The sequence below is a fragment of the Hippopotamus amphibius genome, chromosome X, assembly GCF_030028045.1.
Source record: "Hippopotamus amphibius kiboko isolate mHipAmp2 chromosome X, mHipAmp2.hap2, whole genome shotgun sequence".
Lineage (NCBI taxonomy): Eukaryota > Metazoa > Chordata > Mammalia > Artiodactyla > Hippopotamidae > Hippopotamus > Hippopotamus amphibius.
The window spans coordinates 31,055,965-31,068,922 of record NC_080203.1 but is presented as its reverse complement, the minus strand read 5'-3'; the positions used below and the strand labels follow the sequence as shown (position 1 = coordinate 31,068,922).

The 12,958-nt window shown below is 43.1% G+C and overlaps 1 protein-coding gene across 2 annotated transcripts in view; it reads right to left on the bottom strand.

The window, feature by feature from the left end:
- Positions 1-12,958, bottom strand: part of TMEM255A (transmembrane protein 255A) — a 45,827-nt gene that overhangs the window by 24,928 nt on the left and 7,941 nt on the right. For both annotated transcript variants that reach the window (XM_057718573.1, XM_057718572.1), the window contains exons 3-4: positions 5,714-5,776; positions 3,541-3,630 (exon numbers count right to left, since the gene is read on the bottom strand). In XM_057718573.1, coding sequence (XP_057574556.1) covers positions 3,541-3,630; positions 5,714-5,776 — 153 coding nt within the window. The remainder of the gene's footprint in view (positions 1-3,540; positions 3,631-5,713; positions 5,777-12,958) is intronic.

The window sequence follows — 12,958 nt, the reverse complement described above, 5'->3', positions numbered from 1 at the left end:
AAGATCCCACGTGCCAAGGAGCAACTAAGCCTGTGTGCCACAACTACTGAGCCTGCGTGCCACAACTGCTGAAGCCTGTGTGCCTAGAGCCTGTGCTCCACAACAAAAGAAGCCACCACAATAAGAAGCCCACGCACTGCAACAAGGAGTAGCCCCTGCTTACCACAACTAGAAAAAGCCCGTGTGCAGCACCAAAGACCCAGTGCAGCCAATAAATAAATAAATAAATTTATATATATATATATATAAAACCCAACTGTTTGGGTACCAGTGAGGACTGGCAGATGTCTTAGGACTGGTACAGTGTAGGCAAAAAAGTTTTCTCAAAGAGTCATCCAGCCTTACCCCCAAACCCCTAAATCAAATGCTCTTCTGCAGGTGGGAGGTACAGAGGGCCTAGAGTCAGAGGCTGGAAGAAATTTCCAGTAAATATAATTTGGATTTTTCTCCCATTGCCTTTGACTGAGGCCAATGATCAAAACCTTTAGGAGTTCAGGAGTCAGGGAAATACATATCAAAAGCACAATGAGAAACCACTTCATACCGACTAGGTTGGCTAGAATTTAAAAGTCGGATAACAATGGGAGTCGGCAGGACTTCCCTGGTGGTCCAGTGGGTAAGACTGTGCTCCCATTGCAGGGGGCCCAGGTTCGATCCCTGGTCAGGGAAGTAGGTCCCACACGCTGCAACAAAGATCCTGCATGCTGCAACAAAGATCCTGCGTGCCACAACTAAGACCCAGCATAGCCAAATAAATAAATAAATAAACTTCTGAAAAAAAATAATGGGAGTTGGCAAGGATGTGGAGAGACTGTCACACTCATACACTTTCACTGCAAATGTAAAATGGTACAGCCACTTTGGAAAATTGGCAGCTTATCAAAAGGTTAAACATAGTTACCATATAACCCAGTACTTTCAATCATGGGTATATACTCAAAGCAAATGAAAACATATGTCCCTGTAGAAACTTGTACACAACTGTTTACAGCACCATTATTCATAACAGCCAAAAGGTGGAAACAACCCAAATGTCCATCAATTCATGAATGGATAACCAAAACGTGGTATATCCATACAATGGAATACTATTAGGCCATAAAGAGAAAGGAAGCACTGATACATGCTACAATATGTATGAATCTGCAAAATATTATACTAAGTAAAAGAAGTCAGGTTGCAAAAGACCACATATTATATGATGCCATTAACAGGAAATGTTAATTAATATAGGGAAATCTACAGAGAAAGAAAGTAGATTGGTGGTTGCCTAGGACTTAGAGGAGCAGGGGGAATAGGGAGGTGATAACTAAAGAGTATGGGGTTGTTTGGGGGATGATGAAAATCTTCTAGAATTGATGTGATAGTTTGCACATACCTGTGAATGTACTAAAAGCCACTGAATTATATACTGCAGATGGGCAAATTATATGGGATGTGAACCATATCTCAATAAAGATGTTTAAAAAAATAGAGGGGGAGGAGGAAGGAAAAGGAGGTTGCCATTTTAGCTCATGATGCCATGAAAATCTACTGCAGGCTTCCTGGTCACTAGGCCTATGTTGCCATGGAGGCTGCCTCAGAGTGAAGAGTGCTTGTCAAATGGGGATAATAACGCCTGCCCTACATATCTCACAGGATTGCTGTGGGTCTCAAATGAGATAATAGATGTCAAGGCACATGGAAACACTAAATTCACTACACAAAAACAAGGAATTATTGTTATTAAGATGGCGCCTGTTGAAACAAAATAGCCCACATATTCAATACTATGACTGACTGCAAGCATGCTACAAAAATAAGTATATACTTAGAGGGTAATATGCAAAAATTGCATATGCAATAGAATTGCTATGTTAGGGTGGTAGGAGAGTGGATGTTACAAGTTCCTGTGTGTCATTTGCCTTTTTAAAAAGAAAAAGGTGAAGAGAAAGATGGCTGTTCTCAGCTAAAATCAAAAGGGATGGGTCTGATATAGGGGCCGACATAGTCCTGGCCCCCAAAGAAAACTGGGCAAAATGTCTCTCTCTCCCACCCCATAGTTCTCCCCCTGCCCAGAAATTCTCTCCTGCCATGCCAGCACTGACCATATGAATTCCACTAATCTCAGCAAATGAGGGACCGACTCTTATGTCTGGGAGGAGAGTCTAAGAACAAGCTGGGATTGAAATAATCATGTAGCCAATCAACCTTCCCCAGATCCAACCATACCCAGGACACTCCCTCTGGATGACCTGCACTGTTAGCCAACGACTGAAATGGAATAAAATATCATTGATCCACAGAATATTCTGATAATAAAATTTTGCTCTAATTCAATTGTTTTAAAAAGTATATAATTCCAACTAGTTCATAGGATGTTTTCATTTTCAACGCTGGTTCAGTTGAGAGGAAAAAATGAGTATTTGAGTTTGCTGTGGGGGCTCAGTAAGTTGTTTGGCTCGCTCTTGATTTGGGTTTCTGGGCTAGATCAGGGCTACACTATGACCTCCCTGGGGCGTTTGCCTTTTGTAGACCCCTTCCTCCATTAAAAATATTGAAAATGATACATTTTGTTTATTTTAATTATATCTTATGACTGCATTGGTATAAAGACAAATAAATTTATATTATGTGTGAAAACTTTTTTTTCAACCGAAAAGTTCACCATTTTTCTTCTGATTTGAAAAAAATTATCATATTTTTCTGGGACCCTGAAAGTCCGTGGGTCGTAGGCACTGTGTCTACTGAGCCCAATGGAGAAGGCAGCCCTAGGCAGATGTCTGGAATCATAAGAGACGGAAAGTGCCGACCAAGGGGTGAGGGCTCCTGCAGAGAGTCCCGGGGGAAGGACCCGAATCCCAGGCTTCCCCAAGAAGGAGCACAGGTTTGGGTTTCAGGAGTAAAGCAGCCTTACTCGAGGCATAGCTTCTCCAGAATAGGAAGCATTTGGCCCCTTAACTCCAGGACTGGGCTTGTTTTGGAGACTTCTGGCCCTGGGGCTTTCTGCAGACCCCAATCACATCACTCTTACCCAACCACAAAGACAGCGAAGTTCAAGTATCTTAGAAAAATTGTCTGTCCTCATGGTCTGCTCTTGTCACTGTTGGAGGAAGCGGCTGGGGTGGGGGGCAGCTACTGCCACCTCCGAGGCTCTTGGGAAGTCATGTGGCTTCCTGCGGCTCTCTCCCTACTTCCTCACTCCCAACACCAATTCCAAGCCAGTCCCCTGGCCCTGTAGCCCTTGTCTTTGACATTTCCCAAATCTCACACACATGTCAACAAAGGCTTAGCTCCAGCGCCTTCACCACTGGGAAGCCTGCCCTGATCCAAGATAAACCACTCAGACACTTACAGTTTACATACCCAGCTTACACCAATTTCTCTAGATGCCTGTGTGTGTCCAGGGATGTCCTCATCTTGACATCACCTCCTTGAGGCTAGGATCCTGTCTTCTCCCTCTTCTGTACCCCTCACAGCCCTCAGCACACACCCAGCACATACTCGATGAAGCCTCATTGTATTGCACCTTTACTTTAACCCAGAACTAAAAATACTCACAATGTGTCTGGCAGCAAAGACCCCGTCGACTATGGCACAACAAAAGGCCGCAATCACACCAAAGCTAATAAAGACGATGGAAGCCACCAGCTGTGGGGGGGACAAAGCAAAAGTGTCTGTTAGCCTTCCACTCTCGCTGCTTCTGGGAGACAAGGCCATCCCCAGGAGACCGCCAGCCAAAGCAGAACTCTGGCCTGCCATCCTGCGGGGATGCCCTTTTCAGTCATGCAGCATGAGTGGGAGCAGGGGGAGGGGGATGCAGAGAAGGGGCCACTGAAGCACTTCTTATATTTTCAGGGCAAGCTAAGAAATTCACTCCGTGAGTCTGTGAGCACCCAAGGAAGAGGAGGCTGAGGAATTAGACTGCATGGCTCTTCCAATTTCAGACTCAGAATAATGTTGGACCTTTGACATCATGTAGTCCAACACCCTATTTTATTTACAATGGGATTGGAGGCTCAGAAAGGGGAAATGGTGTATCCACGGTCACTATTCAGTCTATGGAAGAGCCTGTGCCCTCCAACTCCTAGTCCACTGTTCTTCCCAACCCCTCATGGTGGGCAATGATGAAGGACGGATGATTCTGAAGCCAGAGAACACTCAACTTATTATGGCTTAGATGTCAAAGACATTTTACAAGGGTTGAAGTCTCTGAAATTGATCAACTCTGTGTGGTATACATGAAAAAATTCAAGTAAGAAAAATGTTTGCTGGAACCAGACTGCCGTATTCTCTGATTGTGTTAGGTAACAGAAATTTTCCTATTAATTTGTCTTCCATTACAAGGGTGATACGACAAACCAATGTAGGGAAAGGTGTTTCAAGGTGTATCAAGGGGCAGGGATAGATACTGCCTAAGCCCACCATCTGCCTGTGTCAAAACACCCTCCTTGATGTGTGTGTGGGGAAGGAGGAGTAATAGCATAGCATTAAGCTGCTCTCCAGGGAGAAGGAAGAAATCAAAGTCAAGGCCACCCTAAGGTTCTCCCATCTCAACGGACTAGGAGGAAATACTGATCTCCTTTGGGAGTTGTTCAGAAACCTCGCCCCATAAATCTCACTTCACAGCACTACAGAGAATTGGTAAATAATGGATGAACGATGTCATGAAATTGGCATTATTAGCTATACTATGATCAGCTCTACAATTAGAACTCCCCTGTTATTTTGAATAATTTAAGCCCAAAGTGCAAACACAACTGGCAGCGAGAGAAGCCAGATGAAATGGAAGAAGAGAACTATTAGAACTCTCCTGAGGACGATTCCCCACATTGCTGGGGGAGAACATATGGTTAGAGTTCTCTGTCCCTGGAGCTATTACGTTATCTGATTAAAGTTGCTGTTAAATAGACCCCATTATCACAGACTAGATGCCACAGTGACTTGTACAGGGGAAGCCTAATCAGTGCACCATCTGACCACTCACCAGGCATCTTGATTTACAAGCCTATAAAACTGCAATATGCTTGCAATTCGGTCTGTACCTTCTTCTCTTGCCCTCTAGGAAGCCTTCTCAGGCTGAGGCAGGAAAATACAACAGCCTGCCCTCGCGGGTCCCCATTCGGACATAGAACTTTGTGAGTTTTATTTTCTGTTATATGTGTACCCTTCCCCTTAACCTTACTGTATACTTAGCTTTGAACTAGGGGTAATGGGAATACTTGAGATTGGCTTTGTAATTTTGTGTTCTTGTGCCCTAAATATGTTTGTTCTGTTAATTAAAGTCCCCTAGATTGGAATCTCCTAAAAGGCAGGAACCCTCTGTGAAAACTCCCCAAGATTATGCATCAGAGAGGAAGGTGTGAGGGTCGCCAGTGAGCCAGGGCTGCTTCTGCAAAGGCATGTGAGGCGAGGACAATGGCCTGACTGGATAGACTGGTGCACTCCTTTGCAAATGAGGAGAAAAGCAAAGGGCAAGATCCAGATTATTCCATCCCTGTGACTTAAGGAGACTAGCTGGGCCACTGAGGGAGCATCGGGGAGGGTGAGAGAGAACAAGTCCCATACCACAGGGTCACTTTAAAACAAGTTCCCTGGAGGCTTAGGAGAAAAGTCAAAGTAGCTATTTCTTTTGTGGCCCAATTTGGGCAACCTTAAGAAATGTGTCACTTATCCATAGAAATGTTGAGCTTTTTCAGATGAAGAATTTGATTCTATAGCAATGAAAACTTACCATCTGCCGTTTGTTCTCCACGAGGTTTGATCCAATGATTCCAAGGAAAGATCCAAAGCCAAGCTGCAAAGCAACATGGCACAGACAGCATGTGGGAAGATGGTTAGCCTGACCCCATGATCATTCTGGCTCTGGGATACGATTCAGGGTAACAGAAAATACCTGGGGCATAGATGCTAAATCCATGCAGTTGTTACTCACACAAATGCAATATGAGCAAGAAAAGTATCTCTCCCACCATTTGCCAATTTTTCCTCGTAGATATGAATCACACCTAAAAAGAAACGCGTGTGCCCAAAAGCTAAAAGTAAAAGTCAACCACAGCTTTTCAGAGCCTGCTTATTTCAATTTCAATATCCATTACCTAGCATGTGACTCTGTGAGTCAATAAGAGACGGATAATGGTGAAAAGCCCGCATTATATTCTGATCTTTATCTTTTCTTTGAAAAGAGACCTTCTACCCTGATGCAAGAATTACAAAATAAAGGTTTGAAATAGCAATTTTTGCTGCATCTGGCACACTAATGAAACCCAGGAAGTACTTTAGAAATCAGCAAGCACCTTAACCTAGACTTCAAAAAAAACCTACTTTTTTTTTTGAAAGCCTGGATTTGTGGTTGACCCACTGCAATTTATGTTAGCACTTATTCACCTCTTCTTCCATCTCTGCTTCATTTATGGACATAAAGCATTCATTAAAGGGTGAACAGAAATGGCAGTGTAAAACCCTGCAAAACAATTTCTCTGTCTAAGCGGCTGGGATGATGGCTCTGGGTAACAGATCCCACTTTCCTCTCGGTTCTGCCATGAGTGGATTGAGTCTGCCATTCTCAGCTGAAAACGATCACTAACCGATGGCTGCTGTCAGGGGTGAAAGTGGAAGAAGTAAAAAGTGGTGGGAATGGACCAATAAATCTTAACACAAGTCCAGCGATATAGTTACACTTCTCTTGGGCCTCACTAATGACCTGACTTTCCATCTGCAGCCTTACCTTGGCTCACAGGGGCAGCTCTCTGAGGCCCCCAAGCCTTACAGCAAGGTTTGGAAATCTAATGGACCCAAGGGCTGGGCAGGAGCCTGGTGGGGCAGTGTAGGGGGGCTGGGTGCTTGCCTCAGAATCCCAAGCATGAAAGAGAATGAAGGGAAGGAATGAATACAAATTTCCAAGGACTCATTCTGTGGGGCCATTCAGCCAGCAACCCCTCTTGGGAAATAGAAGCTGAAGAGCATAAGGGTGTATCCCATGCCATCCAAGACTCTACTGAGAACATCTTCACTCAGTGGTTATACTATGCCTGTCTCCTGACTGATCTTATTTGAAATGTAATTAAAATGTGTTGTGATAAAGTATAGTGATTAAAATCTGGTTATCAGACTAGCCTGGCTTCTAACCCCAGCTCTTCCACTTGTGTCTGTGGGACTTGAACAAATTGATTGACCTCTCTAAACCTCAATTTCCTTATCTGGAAAATGGGGACCATAATAGTGGCTCTCTTATAGGATTTTTGTAAGGATTAGCCAGGATGATACAAAGAACTTTGCACAGGGCCTGGCACACAGTAAGTACTCAGTAAATATGAGTTATTGCTCAAGTGATTATTATTACTATTTTTAAAGACACAACTTTTGAGCAGCTCTAACCTGATTTGAGCTGAAAAATCCTATCATCTGCTCTATTTCATAAGAGTTTCGTATTCTAGCTTATCTCCCCTTCCAATATGTTGCACAGCTTTTATTTTTCAGGAAGAATTCCATGAATAGTCTGTGCTTATGACACTCTAGGCCATTTGTGGAGATTGAAACAAAGTCAGAGGCAGCTGCTTACATGGAAAATAAGTCCTTTTTCTGAACAGTTCATCAGTTTCCACAGATATTTACTGAATGTTTTCTGAGCTCCAGCAGCAGTCTTTGCCTTAAGACAGGAAGCAAAGACACTTGCCCTTCCTGACACTCTCAAATAACTCTCTGATGGCAGTGACTGGAAGAGGTGGCCTGAAGCCTTATGGAATTGGCTGGAAAGACAAGGTGCTCTGGGACTAGAAATCCCAGGCCAACCAGTTACTTCATCCAGTTCCCTCCTCTTTCCATCTATTCCATTTCTATTCCACTCCAACTCATTCCATTTCCTAACACTCATCAAATACTTTTGTCAGATAAATAAGATGACATAGCCCCTGACCTGCAGGAGTGCATAGTCTAGTGAGGGAGAGACAGACTGTGGCTTAAGGACCACAGGCAAGGTAGAAACAAAGTGCTAAAGGAGCAGAGAATAATTATTTTGTGTTATACCCTTGGCTCTGCTACTTATAAACTATGTGACCTTGGGCTAGTTCTTTAGCCACTCTGTGCTTCAGTTTCATCATCTATTAAATGGGAATCATGATGGTCCCTACCACACAGGACTGCCGTGAGGATTAAGTGAGATATGGTATGTACATAGCGTGACCTGCATAAGGTAGGCTGCTAAATACATACACAGGGGCATTCTCAGATCTCACAGATCTGAGAGCTCACAGATCTCACATCAACTGAGTCATGGCTAGAAGAATTCATTCATCTGAATGACAGGTTTATGAAGTAACTCACCAGTGTCACTAAAACTACCTTACATTTGAAAAGCATTGGAATTTAAAGAAGCACTTGCCTTCCAATTTGGGCACAGTCATGTTATGGAGTTTGGTGGAGCTCATATCATTCCCATTCAACAGATAGCAAAATGGAGGCCTGGAGAATTGTATGGACTTGTCCCCTCTTACAGCAAGTTCATAGCAGGGCCAGGACTAGCCCTCCATCCCCTAATAGCTGGTGTTCTTCCAGCCACACTTTGCTGTATTTGTGGCCAGCATTAGCAGAAGAGTGACTTCACTGCTGCCCCCCAGGGAAGAAGTTCTCTGTAGGGATGAAGCGAGAAGTCCTATTTGAGGAAGAGTTGAGGGAGTGAAAGTAAAGAAGGAAAAATCAACAGAATTTCCTGAAAATGGGCAGCTGCTTCTAATCAACTGTTTGCTCTCCTGAGGCCTCAGAAAGGTAAGCTCTGTGGTCCTCCCTCAAGAACGGCATGGAATCATGGAATGTTCAGACCTTTGGACCTCCATCTTGACTCCCCACTACATGAACAAATAACCAGTTTGCTTTGTTTTGGCTGCCCTCCACAAAAAAAAAAAAAAAAAAAAAGACAAATCATTAGAACTCAGATTCAAGAGCTCTTTTTAGGCTGTGCCCTATAACCTATGCCTATTCCCATCCACTGGGGCTGGGGCTCAAAAGGATTAATCAGTCAATAAGTATTAACTGAACATCTACTCTGTGGCAGGCACTGTGCGAGACCTGTGATCTGGAGGCCAGGAAGTGGGGTGGGATATGATACCAAGACCAACAAGACTCAGCCTCAAGGAGCTATCATTAGATAATGGACCCACAATCCCTTCCTGTAATCCTGAAATCAACAAAACTCTTAAAACCAAAAGCTTTTTGGTAACTAACTTTGTGGCAAAACCTGACCTTGAACTGATGTGAGGTTATTTTATAATGTTTATCTACTTAGTGTAAAAACTCACAGTTTACTGTAGAAAGATGAAGGTGCTTAATTATGGGGTATATCTCAAGACCCCACTGGGATATTAGATAAAATATGATATATGCACTGTATTATCTTTCTGAAATTTAAAAAAAAAGTCTAAATTTGCAAATACATTTGAGCCAAGGGTTCAGATAAGGGATTGAGGACCTGTACAAACACAGCTAAATGAGAATATAGCCCAACATCCCACAAAGCAGAATGTGACTATTTTCCAAGAACTGTGGGTAGAAGGAATCTATGGTAGGGAGTTCAAAAATGGTAGACACCACTGTGGATCCCAGTAGCTGAGAAATGTCCCAGCTGTGTCTTTAAGTTGGAATAGGACAGAGCACTTGGATAAAGAGAAAGAGATCTCAGAGAGGACGTCCCAGCCCAAGTCATGTTCAGGGGACTGTGAATTGACACTTTTGGCAAAAGAAAGCTGTGGGAGACGAGGCCGAGGGCATCTTCAGACAGCTTTGAATGACAATGCTAAGGAGGCAGCAGGAAGCCAATGAAGGTTGGTCTTATCTAGCAAATCAAGACTCAAGTTTCATCTTTGAAATGTACCTACTAAACTAGGAACTTTATCTTAGAATGATCTTATATTTTAGAAACATTTTCAACAAGAGATAGAAAAAATTTCTGCCTAATTCACAGTAAACCACAAAATCCCCCTATCCAGAGCTCCTTATATTTCCGGAGCATTCAAGTTAGTCAAAACTTTGTTGGATTTATCAAGAGTCTTCACGTGTGAAGCTGAAGTCACACTGGCCTAGAGATTTCTGGCCTACTGACTGTTCTTTTTTTTTTAAGCTCTTTATTGGAATATAATTGCTTTACACTGTTGTGCCAGCTTTTGCTGTACAACAAAGTGAATCAGCTGCATTTATACATATATCCCCATATCCCCTCCCTCCCTCTAAGTCCTCACCCATCCTCCCTGTTTTATGCAGCAGCTTCCCACTAGCTATCTATTTTACATTTGGTAGTGTATATATGTACTGACTGTTTTGAATGACCCCTGTTGTCTCTGCCTCCCACTACCCCATGGCAACTCTGATATAATTTTCAATTAACTGGACCTCCCCCCTCCCCGTGCCGGGGAAAGGGGACAGAAACTCTTGGTTTCTTTCCTGAATGAAAACCCAGGCCGGTGTGGGCCCTAGCAGTCCAACAGCTGGGGAAGAAGGTGCTAGAGTGAAAGGCTTTCAGCACTGATCAGGCAGCCAACTCCATCTTGTGGGTTGCATGGGAAACACATGTAGAGGCCTCGTTCTCCTGGATCTAAGGTTAGAGAGCTATAGAGAAGGAGCTGGCTCTCTCCCCTGCCTTTTCCAGCTTCATACAACTGAGGCGCTTGGTTTTTTAGGTCTCCAGAGTAGAAAACTCCCTGGAACTCTTTTGGAACGGACTATATCTTGAATATTCCAGGGCAGTAAAAATCCTAAGCCAGTTTGTCTTTCTGGGTTGGTTTTAATTTTTAAAAAATTGTACAGTTTATCCTGTACAGATGAGCACATCTTTAAAGATGCCTGTTGCATACATGTCTTAGGATGATGATACCACATTCTAGCTCAGGTAGAGTAGCTGACATCCTGTCATAATCACCTCACTGTACAAAAGCATCTCATTTGGCAAAAAAAAAGATGCCTCAGAAAAGTTTTCACATGACAGAGTTATGCAAATACGATTATACTTTTCAATGCCTGAGAGCTCAATATTTAAATGAATTGTATGGTAAGTCGTCTTTAAATCTAATAACTGCTCCCTAATTTGTACGTTTTAAAATTTTAAATTTTCATGGACACATTTAACCAGAGTCCTAAAATAGGAGAGTTCCAAATAACATGACATTTTCCCACAAACCTACAAAATGGTCTTTATACTCAAATTGACCGATTTGATAGTGTGGAATCTGAAAATGCCACATTTTGCTCATTCTGGTTTTATTGCTAAGCCTACTTTATTTATTGTGTTTTAGTTCTCCAGGTGGTTGCTGGTCCACCTGAATTAGACTCCCCTGGGGTGTTTATTAAAATACACACCAAGGCGGGGAAGCCACTGGCTTAGAGTTTATATAATACCTCTCTAATAACAAACTATTCAATCAGTGAAAGCATCCCAGTCCCGGATAAAGCTGGATTCTCAGGCATTTATTGTTTCAGAAGTATGAGTCGTTACCGTATTTGTTATAACATGACCTGACTTATCAACTCAAATGGATTTTTCTGCTCTTCAATCTGCAATATTCCCTCCTTCACTTTCTATAACTAAAACCCATTTTAAAGAAACAATCTACGGGAACTATAAAAGCAAAAATTTTAAGGTTAAACCATAGGGCACACTGCTAGGGCTGGCTCTCCTATTAACATTTCCATATTAGCTCTTAGTGAGACGCACACACACAGACACACACGCCCCCACTGCTTCAACTTCCAGTTCTAGCTGAACATCAGGTACTCCAATAACAACAATCACACGCCCTCCTTCCTTTGTTAACGTATTCCAACCCAGCCACCCACAGGCAGATATGCTACAGAGAAGGTTCAGAGGCACCGTTCATGAATAGCAGTTGCTACTCTTAAATGACATGGAAAATACCTTCCCCTCACCCAGGGAGAGTCTGAATCTTGGCTTGAGCATTTGCTCACCAGTCAGAAATCTTTTACTAAATGCAGCTACCTGAAGCCCACAAAGTCGCGCAGACCCTATAAATTGCTTTCCCGAGCCACCAAAATGCAATCTTAACCCCTCTTCCTCCGTCCCTCCCCCCTCCCCTTGTGTTTAAAAATAAAAGCCAATTCTGCTGACGACTGATTTTCTTGCCTCACCACAGGAAGTGGACCGGGTGAGTTCTCACATCACATGCTTAGCAGAGGGCACCAAACGGTGTCTGTGGGACACCTGCCCTCGGCTTGGCTCAGGGGAGCCCTGCCGGCTCAAGCTGCGAAGGAACTTCCCGGGTGGGCAGCCTTCAGCTGCCGGGCACCCGCGTCAGGCCCCAGCTCTGCTAGGGCTATTGAGGAGGCTGACTGTGGAATCGGTGACCTAGGCAACAGGCGTCAGGCTTGGTCACTCACAGTGCTGGCTTGTCAAAGGCATCCATCTTTAATCCCTTCCCCTTCCTTTGCTTCCCTCTCCAACCCCCACCACTCCAAAAAAAAAAAAAAAGAGTAAAGAAGAAAAGAAACAACAACCTAAAATGTAATAACAACAACCACAAAAACCCATCCTAAACTTCCCGCTCTCTAGCAGTTACAACTGAGAAGCCATGTAATTGATATTTAAATTACAATCCAACCTCTAGAGTTAGGTTTTGGGGTTCGATAGTAATGTGTGTAGATACAAATGAGGTTTTCCTTTTTCTTTTCTTTTTCCCTCAATTATATTGAGGTATAATTGACAAATAAAATGGTATATATTTCATTTCATTTCATATACAATGTGATGATTTCATATTAAATGAGGTTTTGGATGCAAAGAGTTCAGCGCTTTCCAGAGTGGAATGCACGCAGCCCGGGGATGGGTAAAACAATCCACTGAGGTATGGAAAGAAACTACTCGAACTCTTGTTTCCTATTTTTTGTTTATCTAAAAGAATAACAGAGAAATTACACGTCACAAATATTCAATAAACAGACTGTCACTGGAGCCCTCCCTCGGCTGTGAATGTCAGGTGAC